A 16280-nucleotide genomic window follows, 5' to 3' on the forward strand; every position below is an offset into this window, starting at 1 on the left:
TTACAGAGATGGGTGTTGAGTCCCAGTGAGGACAGCTTCTCCACCAGCATCTGCAGAATTATCGTGTTAAATGCCGAGCTGAAGTCAATGAACAGCTGCCTGGCGTATGAGGCAATGGTCTCCAGGTGGGTCAGGATGCAGCAAAGGGACAAGGCTATAGCATCATCTGTGGTAGGCAATTTGCTTCTATAGGCAAATTGGAATGGATCCAGTGTCTCTGGGAGGTGTGCTTTGATGCATTACATCACCAGACACTTGAAGATTTCATAATGGTGGTGGTCAGTGCCATAATCATTGAGATATGCCCATGACAAGGATTTACTCACCCCTGACAGCTCCAAAGCCTTTTCACCACCTACACAAGTCGAAAGGTATGAGGGAATACAATCCAGAAACTTCAATGACTGCAGGTCCAACAATTTTCAAGAAGCTCAACATCATCAAGGATTAAGTACCTGCCTGGCTTGTACCATCACCCAAAACATTTGTTTCCTCGACCAGCAGATACAGTGGCTACATTATGTCTCATCAGCTGCTCCTCTGACACAACCTGCAAACCAATCTCCAAAGTGGACAAGGGCAGCAGGTACAGAGCAACATCATCATTACCATCCATGCAGGCATGAAATATAACTGTTGCTGCTTTTTCATCACCACCAGATCGAAATCCAGGAATTACTTTTCCAACAGTACGAATCCTGACAGCAGATCAGATTTGTTACCCACCTCCATCTCCAAGGGCAATCAGAATTGGATGCAAGTGACGACCAGCCATGCCTAACATCTGAACTGTAAATAAAAATAAATCAGTCAATAAATCCCTAGTACCTGATGAACCACATCCCAAGGCTTGAAGGAAAACACTGAATGCACTGTAAAATACACAAAAGTTCTGGAGAACTCAGCAGGTCATACAGCACCTAGAGAAAGTAAAGGGTAATTAACATTTCTAGCCTGAGACCTTTATCAGTATGAACAAAAAGCAAGTGTGTGCCTGAACAAGGTGGGGGAGGAGAGAGGAAGGGGCAAGGGGAGGAATCCAGGCGAACAGGTAAGATATAGGTGGGAGGGTAGAAGAGAAAGAAGCTGAGGAAGGTCTCAAAGCCCTTTCTCAATAAGCAGTCCCCCACCACCAACAGGCAGAACTTGTTCTCACCCTCAATAACTCGTCCTTTGACTCATCCAACTTTCTCCAAGTCAAAGGGGTAGCCGTGGGTACCTGCATGAGCCCTAGCTATGCATGTCTTTTTGTTGGCTATGTGGAGCAACCCATGTTACAAGCCTACATAGGCAAGACTCCGCAACTCTTACTCCACTACATGACGACCACATTGGTGCTTCCTCATGCACCCATGGTGAGCTCATAAAGTTTATTCACTTTGCTGCAAAATGTCACCCCAACCTCAAATTCACTTGGTTCATCTCTGGCAACACTCTCCCCTTTCTCAATCTGTCTGTATCTCTGGAGAAAACACTGCCGATATTTTCCACAAATCTATCTCAACTCCCAGTTACCTCCTCACACCCTTTGTGTTTCTCAATCTGTCTGTATCTCTGGAGAAATCACTGCCGATATTTTCTACAAATCTATCTCAACTCCCAGTTACCTCCTCACACCCTGTCCCCTGTAAGGATTCTCTTCCTTTTCTCAATTCCTCCACCTCTGTCGCATCTGCCCCCCTCACCACCCCCCCCCCCCCCCCCCAGGATGATGACTTCCATTACCAACATTGGAGATGTCTTACTTCAAAAACTGTGGCTTCCCCTATACTACCATCAGCTCAAGTTCAAATGTATTATCACCTGATTACACATACACAAGATGAATCAGCATTTCTCTGGATCACGGTGCACACATATACACACACAATACATAGCACAAAATCATCACAAATATACATAAAGATGATTTAAATCAGTGATTCTCAACCTTTTTCTTTCCACTCACATCCCACTTTAAGTATTCCCTATGCCATCATTCCCTGCAATTAGTAAGGGATTGCTTAAGGTGGGATGTGGGTGAAAAGAAAAAGTTTGAAAAACCATTGTTTTAATAGTCCCTAATTGACTCATTATATGCACAGTTTCGTAACTCTAAAGGGAATGGGACAATGACAATTCTTCTCAAGTAAAAAATTTCAGTAACAATTGGTTGTAGAGCAGTGATCCTCAACCTTTTCTTCTCATTCACATGCCACCTTAAGCAATCCCTTTCTAATCGCAGAGCACCGATAGCATCGGGAATACTTAAAGTGGTATGTGAGTGGAAGAAAAAGGTTGAGTACCACTGATTTAAATAGATACATACATCTATTTTGGGGTTTATTTTGTTATAGAACATAGTTCATCAACCTCACAGCCATTGGGAAAAGCTACCATATTTCTTAGCATGGAAGTCCTGATTTTGATGTTCATGTACCACCTTCTGATGGTAGTGGGTTAAAGATAGCGTGTAATGGATGAAAAGGGTCTTCTTTAATTCTTTGAGCCCTGCTTAAGCAACACTCCTAAAAGATATTAAGAATAGAGGAACGGGAGATCGTAGTAATGTTCTCGCCATTTTGATGATCCTCAGTATTGAGGATTTATTGCTTTGCAGCTACCATAACCACACAATGATACAGTCAAACAAGACCCTCTCAACTCTGCTTCTGTAAAAGGTTGTCAAGGTGAGGACCGGTAGCCCTGCCCTCCTCAACCTTCCTGATGAATGAAGAGGTGTTGTGGGTCAAGGATAAGTCTTTATATGCACACCAAGTAACTTGGTGTTCTCCATAATAAAGCCATTGATGCATGATAGAGAGTAGATGACCTTCACCCTCCGAAAGTCCACAATCATCTCCTTTGTCTTGTACATGTTGAATTACATTTTTAAAATGTAATTTTTTTTGTATTTTAAATTTATTAAATTTAAATTTAGACACACAGCACGGTAACAGGCAATTTTTGGGCCCCACGACCCCATGCCGCCCAATTACACCCAATTGACTGACAACATCCGGTACGTTTCAAACAGAGGGAGGAAATTGGAGCCCCCAGGGAAAATCTCCCATGGGGAGAACAAACTCCTGTCAGACAGCGCGGGATTTGAACCCCAGTCGCAATCGTTGACGCCGTAACAACATTGCACGAACTGCCACGCTAACCATGAGGCTCAGGATGTTGATATCGCATCCTAACCTTCTCTCCGTAAGGTGACTCATAGTTGTGGATGAATCCATCTGCTGTGTATCAGCCACAAACTTCATGATTCTGTTAGAATTTGTCACATGTTTCGTTCTGTTCATCTTGTTTATGATTGGAAAACACTGCTAAATGTAAGGAACACTAAAATCTCTTGATCCGCCCAGCTAGAGGACCAGATCATGGAGGTACTGTGTAAATATGCCCTGATGAAGGCAGTGAGCCCTAACACCAAGCTGAAGCCTATTAATCTCGGGGAAGAGGTTGTCAAAAACAAAGGCATCATGGTAAGCGTGCCGGCATTCGTGCAACTCAAAACAAATCCATCCAGGCCACTTCTCCCAATGATTTTACTTGCAAATGTACAATCTCCAGAAAATAAACCTGCTGCTGCAATTAAACCAGAGAGAAATGAAGAGCTGCTCCACTCTGGTAATAACTGATCATTACGGAAGCATGGCTCCAGATCTCCACTCTGGATTCACCCATCCAGCTAGCAATATTTGTTTAAATGATCGTTGTGCACTGGGCGTTGTTGGTTTTGGTGTGTGCATCATGGTTCAGAGACACTTTAGATTATGCATGAATAATAATAAACTTGAACTTGAAATGGCAGTGCAATCATGAGTCAGTAGCATGAAAATAATGGGCTGAGCACAAGGTGCACGATGAGATGCAAGATTTTGCTACCAACCCAGACTGACTGTGGTATTTCTGTCAAGAAATCCACAATCTAGTTGCAGAGAGGGGTGTTGAGTCCCAGTGATGACAGTTTATCCACCCGGCTCTGAGGTACAACCATGTTGAACATCAAGCATAAACGGTGTATGAAACATCATTCTCCAGATGGGTCTATTTTCCACACACTTGCTTTGGCCCCAACCGCCACGAGACGCAGCAAGGACAGGATCCCCCGTCCTCACCTACCACCCCATCAGCCTCCACATCCAAAAGTATCTGCAATTTCTGCTAGTTACAACCTGATCCCATCATCAGACACATCTTCCACAGGGACCGACTGCTCCCTTCCTACTAATTGCCCCCTCAGTATCTACTTGTGACCACAGGAAATACAACACTTACACCAGGCCACCTCCGTCACCAGCATTCAGGCCCCAAACAGTTCTTCCAAGTGAAGCAACACTTCACTTGTGAATCTGTAGGGGGTCATCTACAGCATCTGGTGCTCCTCTTCATCGAAGAGACTGGATTCTGGCTAGGAGATCGCTTTGTTGAGCACCTTTCCTCTGTCCATTGCAATAACAGGGACATGCCAGTGCCCAACCATTTTAATTCCACATACCATTCCCACACCAACATCTCTATCCATGGGCTCATGCATTACCAAACTGAGGTCACCCACAAATTGGAGAAACACCTAATATTCCGCCAGGGCATGAACGCCGACTTCTCCAGTTTCCTTAAACCCCTCCCCCTTTCCCTCTGTCTCCTTTCCTCCAGTTCCTCACCCCTTTCCTCTCCATTCAGAGAGCTACCATCACCTCAGCTTTTTTCTCTTCTACTCTCCCACCTATTGCCTGTTAGCCCGTGCTCCTCCCCCTGCCCCTTCCTCCTCTCCCACAATTTTTTCAGGCATCTGCCTGCTTTTTGCTCATACCTTGATGAAGGACTCGGGCCCGGAATGTTACTTACCTTTTACTTCTTACAGATGCTGAGTGACTTGCTGAGTGTCTCCACCATTTTACTGCATTGCACTACAAATGCAGCGTCTGTGGACTTTCCTGTTTAAGATATAATAAAAGTTATATCTTTATGAACTGTTCACAAGATCTCGACATTTACTGATTAATTTAAAAAAAAATTGAATTTCACTTTCCATGTTTAAACAGTCTCAATTCTAATCCTTTTTTCAAAAACAATTAACAGACAAGGAACAAATTAATAATTTACTAGTTGCAGGAACTTCAAGTTTGACAGCATACTAACCAAACCTGGTTTTTCATTTCTTACTTTTCAGATTTCAGAGAGCACTTACACATTTTTAAAATTAACCAAGGTTGTCTGGCTAAATTCATCATGTGTCCACGCAGTCAAGTGGCTGCCATCCAGCTGTTCAAAATTAATTTAACAGACTTTAATGTTTCAATTACTATGCACATCAGAAAATGCAGTGGAAAGATACCAAGCAAAGTTTAGGAACTTACTCATGTTGTATCACAATCAGTTATCGAGAGAGAAACATTTTATAATTGCAAAGACCTTGCCCTTACAATGCAGCTTCTTCCTGTTTAATGCCACCTCTATGGAGATATTTCCACCCATGACTGGAATGGTTGCATCCCCCATTGAGTTATTTTCACATATTTTAAATTCCAAGAAACACACTGCTTTGAAACTTGAACTGTTGACTGCCCTTCTCCAAAGCTTTTGGGCTTTATTTTACAATTATTTTTGCGAAGTTTGGTGAATATAACCAGAAAGTCATAAAATCCTTGATTTATTTGCTCTCCGGTGTCCGGTGGTTCTCGGAACTTAAAATGGAACAGTTTTGAAATAGTTTGCTCTGCCCTTACGGGCACGATTTTCACATATGATGAATATCCAGTTACTTGATGAATCTCCCAAATAAACCTATACAAAAAATTTTCAAAACAGCAAAACACAAAGTAACACAATTTTCTTATTATTCCACACATATAAAAGCATTTTTACAAAAACACAGCAAGCAATAAGAACTGTTCCAAACTAGAGAAAATTCAGACAAATTGAGAGTGTGAATTTTTTTTATTGCAACAGTGATAAATTATTTCTGAAGCCAGTAAAAAGCACAGTGCTATATTTGCACTAATACTATTCACTTTTCTGAGAAATGCTGTTGTGCAAACAGGAACATTGACAGAGACAGTCTCTGATGTTTCGGTTCTCACGAGCTAGTTGCTGAATGTAAACTGGATCTAGGTGGCCAGACTATATGCAGTTCCAATGGCTTTTATCCCCGTTGTTAAAAGAAGCCAATAGCTTCTTATAAAAAATGTTCTCCAATTTGAACAATCTTATTTTGCAAAACGTAATTCTTTGGACGTGGGTTACTCAATTAGTATTTTGACATTTAATTATTTTGAATGCATAGTGAATTTAATTAGAATCACTCTTCATCTGTGGAACTGACAGCTTGAGGAAGTGCATTATAGCTTGTGCAACTTTTTCAGGACCTATGTTGTATACAGGATGGGTTGGCTCCTGTAAGAGAAAAGACAATTTACACCGTGCATAAATAACTGCACCCAAGATCAATTCAGATACTTTCTAATGAAAACTATTTTGTTTTATCCAAATGACATCTAGTCTTCATATAATAGGACTAATCATTATTTGCAAATAAAAGTACCCCCTGTATTATAAAAGCTGGAGATGGAAATGACATCTCAAATGCATTCCACAAAAATAATAAGTAGATGCCCATTTTAAAAGCATCTGCAACACCAACATTGCAAAGGGGAAAGAGATGGGAGCGTGATCATTCTCCCTTACACAAAGATACCCACACAGAAATCAACAAACCATCAGCCAAGAGTTCTGAATGTAATAGAGTATTGCCAGACTGAGGGGGTCTAAAGCTAATACCATTCAATAGATATAATTGAGGAAAATAATTTGAACTGAGTTATTTCTGTGGATGTAAACATTCTGTGGATGAATTTCTGCAATTTCTTTCTTTTTCAATCTGTTTATTGTTATATTGAACATGTATACAGGAGGAGAGTTACATTACATTTATGTATTTACAAGTGTGTAAGAAAAACATATTAGTATTTAACAAATATATATATTAACCATAAATTTCTTATCCTCTTGTAAAACCAAAAGAAAAAAAAAGAGAACATTTTTTTTTACTACCAAATCCCCTCTAACTAATCTAAAAAGAAAGCGGGACTGGGCTGTCCATTCTGAGAGTAAAGTAGGAAAACAAAGGGTTTCCTAGTTAAAAGCAAATTTTCCATAAGGAACTAGGAAAGAATCTAGTATGAAATCATGATTTTTAAACTATATGGAAATATTGAATAAACGGTCGCCAAACTTCTTCAAATTCACAAGATGTATCAAATGCCCGTCTCCGGATTTTCTCCAAACTTGAACATATGACAGCAGAGAACCTTTGAAGTTGAGTAGGTGGATTAGGATCCTTCCATTTAAGTAATATGGGTCTTCTAGCCAATAATGTTGAAAAGGCAATTATTCTCTGTACAGAGACAGGCTCTGCTGGTTTAATTCCAAAAAGAGCTGTGAATAGATTTGGTTATAATTCTAATCCTAGAACTTTTGTTAGGGTTTCAAAGACACCTTTCCAGAAATTATCTGGTTTTGAACGCAACCAGAACATACAAGTCAACTTTGCACCTATCACAAGCAGGGTTTACATTGGGAAAAATATGGGCCAACTTATCTTTATAGATATATGTCCAATGAACCTCCTTGAACCGAATCAAGGAACAATGGGCACAAATTGATGAAGTATTTACTTGTCGAAAAATATCATCCCATTGATCGTCCGGAAGCAATTCTTGGAATTCCAATTCCCAAGCACCTTTAATTTTATCGTTGGATATCAGTCGCAAGTAACCAATTATAAATTGTAGTTATTGACCCTTTTTGAAGTGGATACACCTGAAAAAGGTTGTCTTTCATATTAAATGGGTAAGCAGAAGGATAGTTTGGAAGTAAAGTATGCAGAAAGTCCCTAATTTGCAAATACCTATAAAATTGTGCCTTTCTCAATCATATATGTCTGCTAACTGGTTGAAAGACAATAAGCAGTCTCCTGCAAATAAGTCTGATTAGGTTATTACTCCTTTGGTTTTCTATATTGTCCTGCAATTTCTATTGCTTAGCTTCAGTAATTCTCTCCCCTCCATTTACATTTTTTGTGCCTTGGAAAGGCAGTTGACAGACTGAAGGAGCATCCCATCCCAGACACACTCTCTTCTCCCCTTGCCCATCAGGGAGAAAGCTGAATAGTGTGAAATCGTACACCAATAGGCTTACAGATAATTCTTTTCCCGCAGCAGTCAGGCCCCTGAATGAACCTGATAGCAGTGCTCTTATGCTGCCTTTGCCTGGTGCTAATTGATCCTTTTACTGCAACACTACACAATGTAGTTTGTTCTTGTTTTTCTACTTGTACTTCTGTCTGTATGTTAGAGCTGACTTGCCAGAAGATAAATGACCCCAGCTCAAAATTAGTGAAACAAATGCCCCTCAATGTATCAAGTAGAATTTGACAATAAATTTGAACTTGAACAGGTGTCACATTCTTTTCAAAAGAATTATCCTCTTAATGAACATCAGTGCTCATTTTAAGCTTAAGAACTATACTGGATGGATAGTTGTGTGAGCACACAAAAGCTGTCCAAAGGAATTTTATGAGGTTTGACAATACACTGGACAATATTTTTTTTGCTTCCTGAATACTTTATGGATTTTGGGCTGCTGATCAAAAATACCACATTAAAATTTTCCTAACAATTACCTTTTTTTTTAAAGATATAACCTTTTTTGTGATTATCAAGGCAACTGGAATCAATCAATGCTGCTCAACTATTGTTGGACACTAAAATAAAAGGCATCAGATGCTCAGTACAAACGAAAATCAGTGGCAAATCACTTTTAGGTCAGTTGAACCAACGCAATATGTCAGCATCATTATGCGATTAAACCTGCTAAATTCAATAAAAGTTGAATTTACTGTTTCTCCAACTTCCTACTCGATATAGCAAATCTGAAATTATCATTGAATTCAGCTTGAATTTGTCTATCATAATCCCCATTTGTTTCAGGAAGTAAAGCTTTTGAAAAAATAAATTGTGGACCAGTGATATCAATAAAAGTATAAAGTAAATTTCACATTTGAAATGCATCTGCAATATGAAAATTACAGTGATAACTGTAAAAGAGACAAAAATTCATCTCTCAGAAATAATTACATATTTCAATCAAAAATCCTCCAAATGATAGTTGATTAATTCTGCTACATTTCTTCTTGCTTACCAGCCGATTGTTTTCATCACCCACGATAATTTCATGCAGAAGTTCTCCACCACCAAAGTGCTGTGCCACCGAAAGTCCGCTTAGACAGTAACAGGTATGATAAAAATCCCTTGACCTATCATGCAAAAGAGGAGGACAGTAATTTGGTCCAAAGAATCCAGTGAGAAAAACAACATTCAACAGCCATAATCATAGAATCTCTTTAGGATGAGTCTGTTTAGATAGCTGTAAGTGGAGATCATTTTTCTTTCCCTTCATAACTAATGAAAAATATAATTTTGATTTTCCTAGTCAGCAAAGTTCTGGTCCAGATAGAGGGATCAATGTCAATTGTTTTGATGTTAACACAGGACTCAAAACAGGCCCTTCAACTCACATGTCTGCACAGGATGCAATAATGTACACAATTTAAACTAAAACTTTGACTAGTCTTTCTAAAGGTTCTCCTGCATGGTTACAAGCTGAATCAAACAACTAATTGAACCGATTTTCTTTAGAGCAGCATTATTCTAAAATATAATATTCTGGATTCACCAATTTGCCATTAAAATAAAATGCCATTAGAACTTGCACTCATTCTAAAATGGTCTGTTAGACAAGCAACCAAAAAGCACATGCATGTGTATGGGTAATCTACCTGATTAACACTGATATTTAAACACAAGTTCCTGATGTATTCTTTTGCTGGAAGATAAATGATCCTTGTTCAAAATTAGTGGCGAGCTACACAGTGCAAAAGCACCACTGAATAGTAAAAATGCTTATTAACCCACTCACTTTATTCAGATTCTTACATGTATATTTAGGTCTCGTGAGCATGCAAGTTCCACAAAAAGATCAAATTATCAAAATTACTCCTTAATAAGTGCATTTTCCATTTTATTATTTTCTTTCAAGAATAAATTGAGTTCTAATATATTGCATGGAAGTCCAGATCAGCGCCTCTGCTTCCTCAGTTTTCAGAGATTTGGTATGACACCAAAGGCCCTGCCAAATTTCTACAGAGATGTGACGTAGAGTGCACAGACTGGTTGCATCATAGTCTGGTATGGGGATACCAATATCGCTGAGCAGAAAAGCCCTCCAAAAGGTAGTGGACACAGTCCAGGACATCAAAGACAAAACCCTCCCCACTATTGAGTACATCTACAGGGAATGCTGCGATTTGAGTGCAGCAGCAATCATCAAAGTCCCAGATCACCAGGTTCAGGAACAGTTGCTACCCCTCCATCATCCGTCTCCTCATTGACAGACTCAGAAACTCGTTTAAGGACTCTTACTTGTGCACTTGATTGATTTTCTTTTTTTATTCTCTCTGTATTGCACAGTTTGTTTACATTTGTTATCTGTTCACAGATCTTTGTTTGTTTACATGTTTTAAATTGTGCACAGTTTTTTTTTGCACTACTGATTAGTCGTAATTCTTGCGTGCCCACAGGAAAAAGAATCTCAGGATTGTGTATGACGTCATGTATGTGCTGATAAAAAAAATCTGAAAGTGAACATCGCGCACCGTCACGCTGAACACTGGAGCACTTCAGAGCTGTGTGCTCAACATGACGGCATCGTCAGATCCAGCTTCAACAAAGTCATCAAGTTTGCAGATGACACAACAGTCATTGGTCTCATCAGCAACAACAATGAGTTGTACTACAGAGGTGGAAAATCTCCTGATTATGGTATGAGAATAACAACCCAAGTCTCAACATGGATAGGACAAAGAAGATAACTGTGGATTGCAGGAGGACCAAGAACTACCACCCTCTACTACAGATGAAGAACTTGGTAGTGGAGAGAGTAAAGAGCACCAAGTTCCTTTTTTTAATTTATTTTTCACACTATGAACCATATTAACCAAAATACACACAAACATTTCCCTCTTGAATATACACAGTCATTTTCTCCCTTTTTCCCCCCTCCCTTCCCTCCCTCCTTCCCACCTCCCTCCAAAACGTTCAACATATACAATACAATAAACCCATTAAACAATGTCATCACACAATGAAAATAAACAAGAAAATTGTGTCATCTACTTTTACACACTGGGTCAGTTCATTTTGTCTTCTTCTCATTTTATCATTTTAGGGGGTGGAGGTCCGTGGTAGGCCCTCTCTGTTGTGTTCCATGTACGGTTCCCAAATTTGTTCAAATACTGTGATTTTATTTTTTAAATTATATGTTATTTTTTCCAATAGAATAATTTTATTCATTTCTATGTACCATTGCTGTACTCTCAGGCTCTCTTCTGATTTCCAATTTGAATTATACATTTTTTTACTACAGCTAAGGCTATCATAATAAATCAGTTTTTGCACTTCATCCAGTTTGAGGCCTAATTCTTTACTTCTTATATTACTTAGAAGAAAGATGTCTGGATTTTTTGGTATGTTGCTTTTTGTGATTTTATTTAATATCTGATTTATATCTTCCCAAAACTTTTTCACTTTCTCACATGCCCAAATTGCATGTACTGTTGTTCCTGTTTCTTTCTTACAGCGAAAACATCTATCTGATACTGTTGGGTCCCATTTATTTAACTTTTGGAGCGTGATATATAGTCTGTGTAACCAATTATATTGTATCATGCATAACCTCGTGTTTATTGTATTTCTCATAGTTCCGGAGCATAGCTTTTCCCATATTTTATTTTTTATCTTTATGTTTGTTCTTTATCTTTATCTTGTTCCCACTTTTGTTTGGGTTTACAGCTTATTTCATCATTTTCTTTCTCTTGCAGCTTGACGTACATGTTTGTTATAAATCTTTTAATTATCATTATGTCTGTAATCACATATTTAAAGCTGCTTCCTTCTGGTAACCTCAGTCTGCTTCCCAATTTGTCCTTTAAGTAAGTTTTCAGTTGGTGGTATGCAAACATTGTACCTTGAGTTATTCCATATTTGTACTTCATTTGTTCAAATGACAAAAAGCAATTTTCTATTCTTTTAATCCCTTTTCTCTCCCATTCTCTAAAGGAAAGGTTATCTATTGTGAAAGAGATTAGTTGATTTTGCATCAACAATAATTTTGGTAGTTGGTAATTTGTTTTTTTCTTTTCTATGTGAATCTTCTTCCAAATGTTGAGCAGATGGTGTAGTACTGGTGAACTTCTATATTGCACCAGTTTTTCATCCCACTTATATAGCATATGTTCAGGTACCTTCTCCCCTATTTTATCTAGCTCTATCCTGGTCCAATCTGGTTTTTCCCTTGTTTGATAAAAATCTGATAGATATTTTAATTGTGCTACTCTATAATAATTCTTAAAGTTTGGTAGCTGCAAACCCCCTTGTTTGTACCATTCTGTAAATTTATCTCGCACTCTTCTCGGTTTCCCGCTTTCCATAAGAATTTCCTTATTATTTTCTTTAGCTCCTTGAAGAATTTCTCTGTTAAGGGAATTGGTAACGATTGAAATAGGTATTGTATCCTTGGGAAGATATTCATTTTAATGCAATTTACCCTTCCTATCAGTGTTAGTGGTAAATCTTTCCAATGTTCTATGTCATCTTGTAATTTCTTCATTAATGGCTGACAATTTAATTTTTATAGATGGCCTAGATTATTATCTAGTCTAATACCTAGGTATCGGATTCCTTGTGTTTGCCATTTAAATGGTGATTCTTTTTTAAACTTTGTGAAATCTGCATTATTCATTGGCATCGCTTCACTTTTATTTGCGTTGATCTTGTACCCCGATACTTCTCCATATTCTTTCAATTTCTTATGTAATTCTTTTATTGATATTTCTGGTTCTGTTAAGTATACTATGATGTCATCTGCAAATAGACTGATTTTATATTCCTTCTCTTCTATTTTTATCCCTTTTATTCTATTTTCTGTTCTTACCAGTTCTGCCAATGGTTCTATAGCTAAATCGAACAGTGAGGGGATAGTGGACATCCTTGCCTAGTTGACCTACTTAATTTAAATTGGTTTGATATATATCCATTTACTGTCACCTTCGCCAATGGTCCCTTATATAATGCTTTAATCCAATTAATATATTTCTCTGGTAGGTTGAACCTCTGAAATACTTTGAATAAATAATTCCATTCTACCCTGTCAAAGCCTTTCTCTGCGTCTAAAGCAACAGCCACTGTTGGAGTCTTATTTCCTTGTACTGCATGGATTAAGTTAATGAACTTACAGACATTGTCCATTGTTGGTCTTTTCTTAATAAATCCAGTTTGATCTAGTTTTATTATTTTTGGTACATAGTCAGCCAATCTGTTTGCTAATAGTTTTGCTATTATCTTATAATCTGAGTTAAGTAGAGATATTGGTCTATACAATGCTGGTGGTAGTGGATCTTCTGTCTTTGGTATTACAGTAATTACTGCTGTCTTACTTGAATCTGGCAAGTTTGTGTTTCTTCTACCTGGTTCATTACTTCCAGGAGAGGAGGAATTAATAACTCTTTAAATGTTTTATAAAATTCTATTGGAAATTCATCCTCTCCTGGTGTTTTATTGTTTGGCAGCTTTTTTAATATATCCTGTACTCCTCTATTTCAAATGGTTTTATTAGTTGGTTTTGTTCCTATTCTTGCAATTACGGCAGTTCAATTTTAGTTAAAAATTCCTCTATTTTATCATCTTTCCCCTCGTTCTCAGTTTGGTATAATTGTTCATAAAATTCCTTAAAGTTCTCATTAATCTCTGTTGGGTTATATGTCATTTGTTTGATCTTTTTCCTTGATGCCAATACAATTCTTTTAGTTTGTTCTGTTTTAAGTTGCCAGGCTAATATTTTATGTGTTTTTTCTCCTAGCTCATAATACTTCTGCTTTATTTTCATTATGTTCTTCTCCATCTTATACTTTTGTAATGTTTCGTATTTTATTTTTTTGTCCGCCAATTCTCTTCTTTTTGTTGTATCTTCCCTTGTTGCTGGTTCTTTTTCTGTACTTACTATTTCCCTTTCCAGCTGTTCTATTTCCCGATTGTAGTCCTTCTTCATCTTAGTTACATAACTTATTATCTGACCTTTGATGAAGGCTTTAATTGGATCCCATAATATAAATTTGATTCCGTATTTATTTCAAAGTACATTTTAATTTGGTGCTCAATAAATTCTCTAAAATCCTGTCTTTTAAGTAGCATGGTGTTTAATCTCCATCTATACGTTCTTGGTGGGATGTCCTCCAGCTCTATTGGTAATAACAGGGGTGAGTGATCAGATAACAATCTAGCTTTATATTCCGTTTTCCTAACTCTCCCTTGGATATGGGCTGACAAAAGGAACAGGTCAATCCTTAAGTATGTTTTATGTCTACTCGAATAATATGAGTATTCCTTCTCCTTTGGGTGTTGTCTCCTCCATATATCCAAAAGTTGCATTTCTTGGATTGATTTAACCATAAATTTGGCTACTTTGTTCTTTCTGCTAGTCTTTTGTTCAGTTTTATACATCTTTGAATCCAAAATAAGGTTAAAGTCCCCTCCTATCACTGCTGGATCTATTATTTCCTCCTCTATTTTGATTGGTACATTTTTATTGATTAATATAGCTACTCCTCTGGCTTTTGAATTATATGATGCTGCCATTACGTGCCCTACCCAGTCTCTCCTTAATTTATTGTGTTCCACTTCAGTTAGATGTGTTTCCTGCACGAATGCTATATCTATTTTTTCTTTTTTCAGTAAATTTAATAGCCTCTTCCTTCTGATTTGGTTATGTATTTCATTTATATTTATAGTCATATAGTTCAATATGGCCATTTCATACTTTGTTTACATCTCATTTTCGCTTCCTCACCACCATCTTTCCCCTTTTCCCCATTTCCATTTCTCAGTTTTCTTTTTTTGAACGCATTGTATGACAACACTTCTAAAACATAAAATATTTCAACCATACCCACATCTAAAATTCCCTTAAACCTAAGTGTCTTCCTTTCCCCCCCCCCCCATCTCTGAGTCGCCCCTTGTCCCTTGCCGGGAAACCAGAACTCCCCTCTCCACTTGGACTGCGAACCCGTTCGCAAGTGTCAACTGATTTCGCAGTGACTGTTATTCTCTCCCACGCAACCCCCTCCAAAAAACTTTTATCTTCACATTACAACAAAGCTCTTTCTCTTTTTACTATTTATTTATTTATCTACTTACTTATTTATTTTAACCCCCCCCCCTCTTTTTCCCCCTTCTCCCTTACTTCCCTCCTTTAGTTCTTACTTATACATTATTTTTATTTCCTTTATATGTAGTTTGTCGTCGTTCTTTGTTCTTGTTACATCTCATCTCTCTTTCTGTCTTGCAGGAGTTCTGCAAATTCTCGTGCTTTCTCCGGATCCGAGAACAGTCTGTTTTGCTGCCCCGGGATATCTATTTTAAGCACTGCTGGATATCTTAACGTAAATTTATAGCCTTTCTTCCAAAGGATCGATTTTGCTGTGTTAAACTCCTTCCTCTTCTTTAGGAGCTCAAAACTTATGTCTGCGTAGAAAAAAAAATTTTGACCTTGGTATTCCAGTGGTTTTTTGTCTTCTTTTGTCTTCTCTCATTTTATTCATTGCTTTCTCCAATATATTTTCCTCTTGTTGTGTATCTCAGAAATTTTACTAAAAAGGATCTTGGTTTTTGTTGTGACTGTGGTTTCGGGACTAATGTTCTGTGTGCCCTTTCTATTTCCATTCCTTCCTGCATTTCTGGCATTCCCAGGACTTTTGGGATCCATTCTTTTATAAATTCTTTCATATCTTTGCCTTCTTCATCTTCCTTAAGGCCCACTATCTTTATATTGTTTCACCTACTATAGTTTTCCATTATATCCATCTTCTGAGCTAACAACTTCTGTGTTTCTTTAACATTTTTGTCACTTTCTTCCAATTTTCTTTTTAAGTTGTTCACTTGCACTTCTACCGCCATGACACGTTCTTCCACATTTTCTAATCATTTCCCTACATCTGTTATGACCAGCTCTATTCTACTCAGTTTTTCTTCTGTACTTTTCATTTTGCTTTTCATTTCACTAAATTCTAGTGTCAGCCATTCTCTTAATGCTTTCATTTGTTCTTGAAAACATTTTTTATCTATGTACTGTCCATTCATTTTGCCTCCTATTCCTCTGTCCAGAGTTTGGTGTTCTCCTAC

General features: G+C 37.8%; 1 protein-coding gene across 3 annotated transcripts in view; it reads right to left on the minus strand.

The window, feature by feature from the left end:
* Positions 1–5909: 5909 nt before the first annotated feature.
* Positions 5910–16280, minus strand: part of fntb (farnesyltransferase, CAAX box, subunit beta) — a 106038-nt gene continuing 95667 nt past the window's right edge. For all 3 annotated transcript variants that reach the window (XM_069917391.1, XM_069917390.1, XM_069917392.1), the window contains 2 exons: positions 9190–9304; positions 5910–6384 (listed from right to left, as the gene is read on the minus strand). In XM_069917391.1, coding sequence (XP_069773492.1) covers positions 6280–6384; positions 9190–9304 — 220 coding nt within the window. In that variant the 3' untranslated portion in view covers positions 5910–6279. The remainder of the gene's footprint in view (positions 6385–9189; positions 9305–16280) is intronic.

Source organism: Narcine bancroftii, chromosome 2 (genome assembly GCF_036971445.1).
Source record: "Narcine bancroftii isolate sNarBan1 chromosome 2, sNarBan1.hap1, whole genome shotgun sequence".
Taxonomy (NCBI): domain Eukaryota; kingdom Metazoa; phylum Chordata; class Chondrichthyes; order Torpediniformes; family Narcinidae; genus Narcine; species Narcine bancroftii.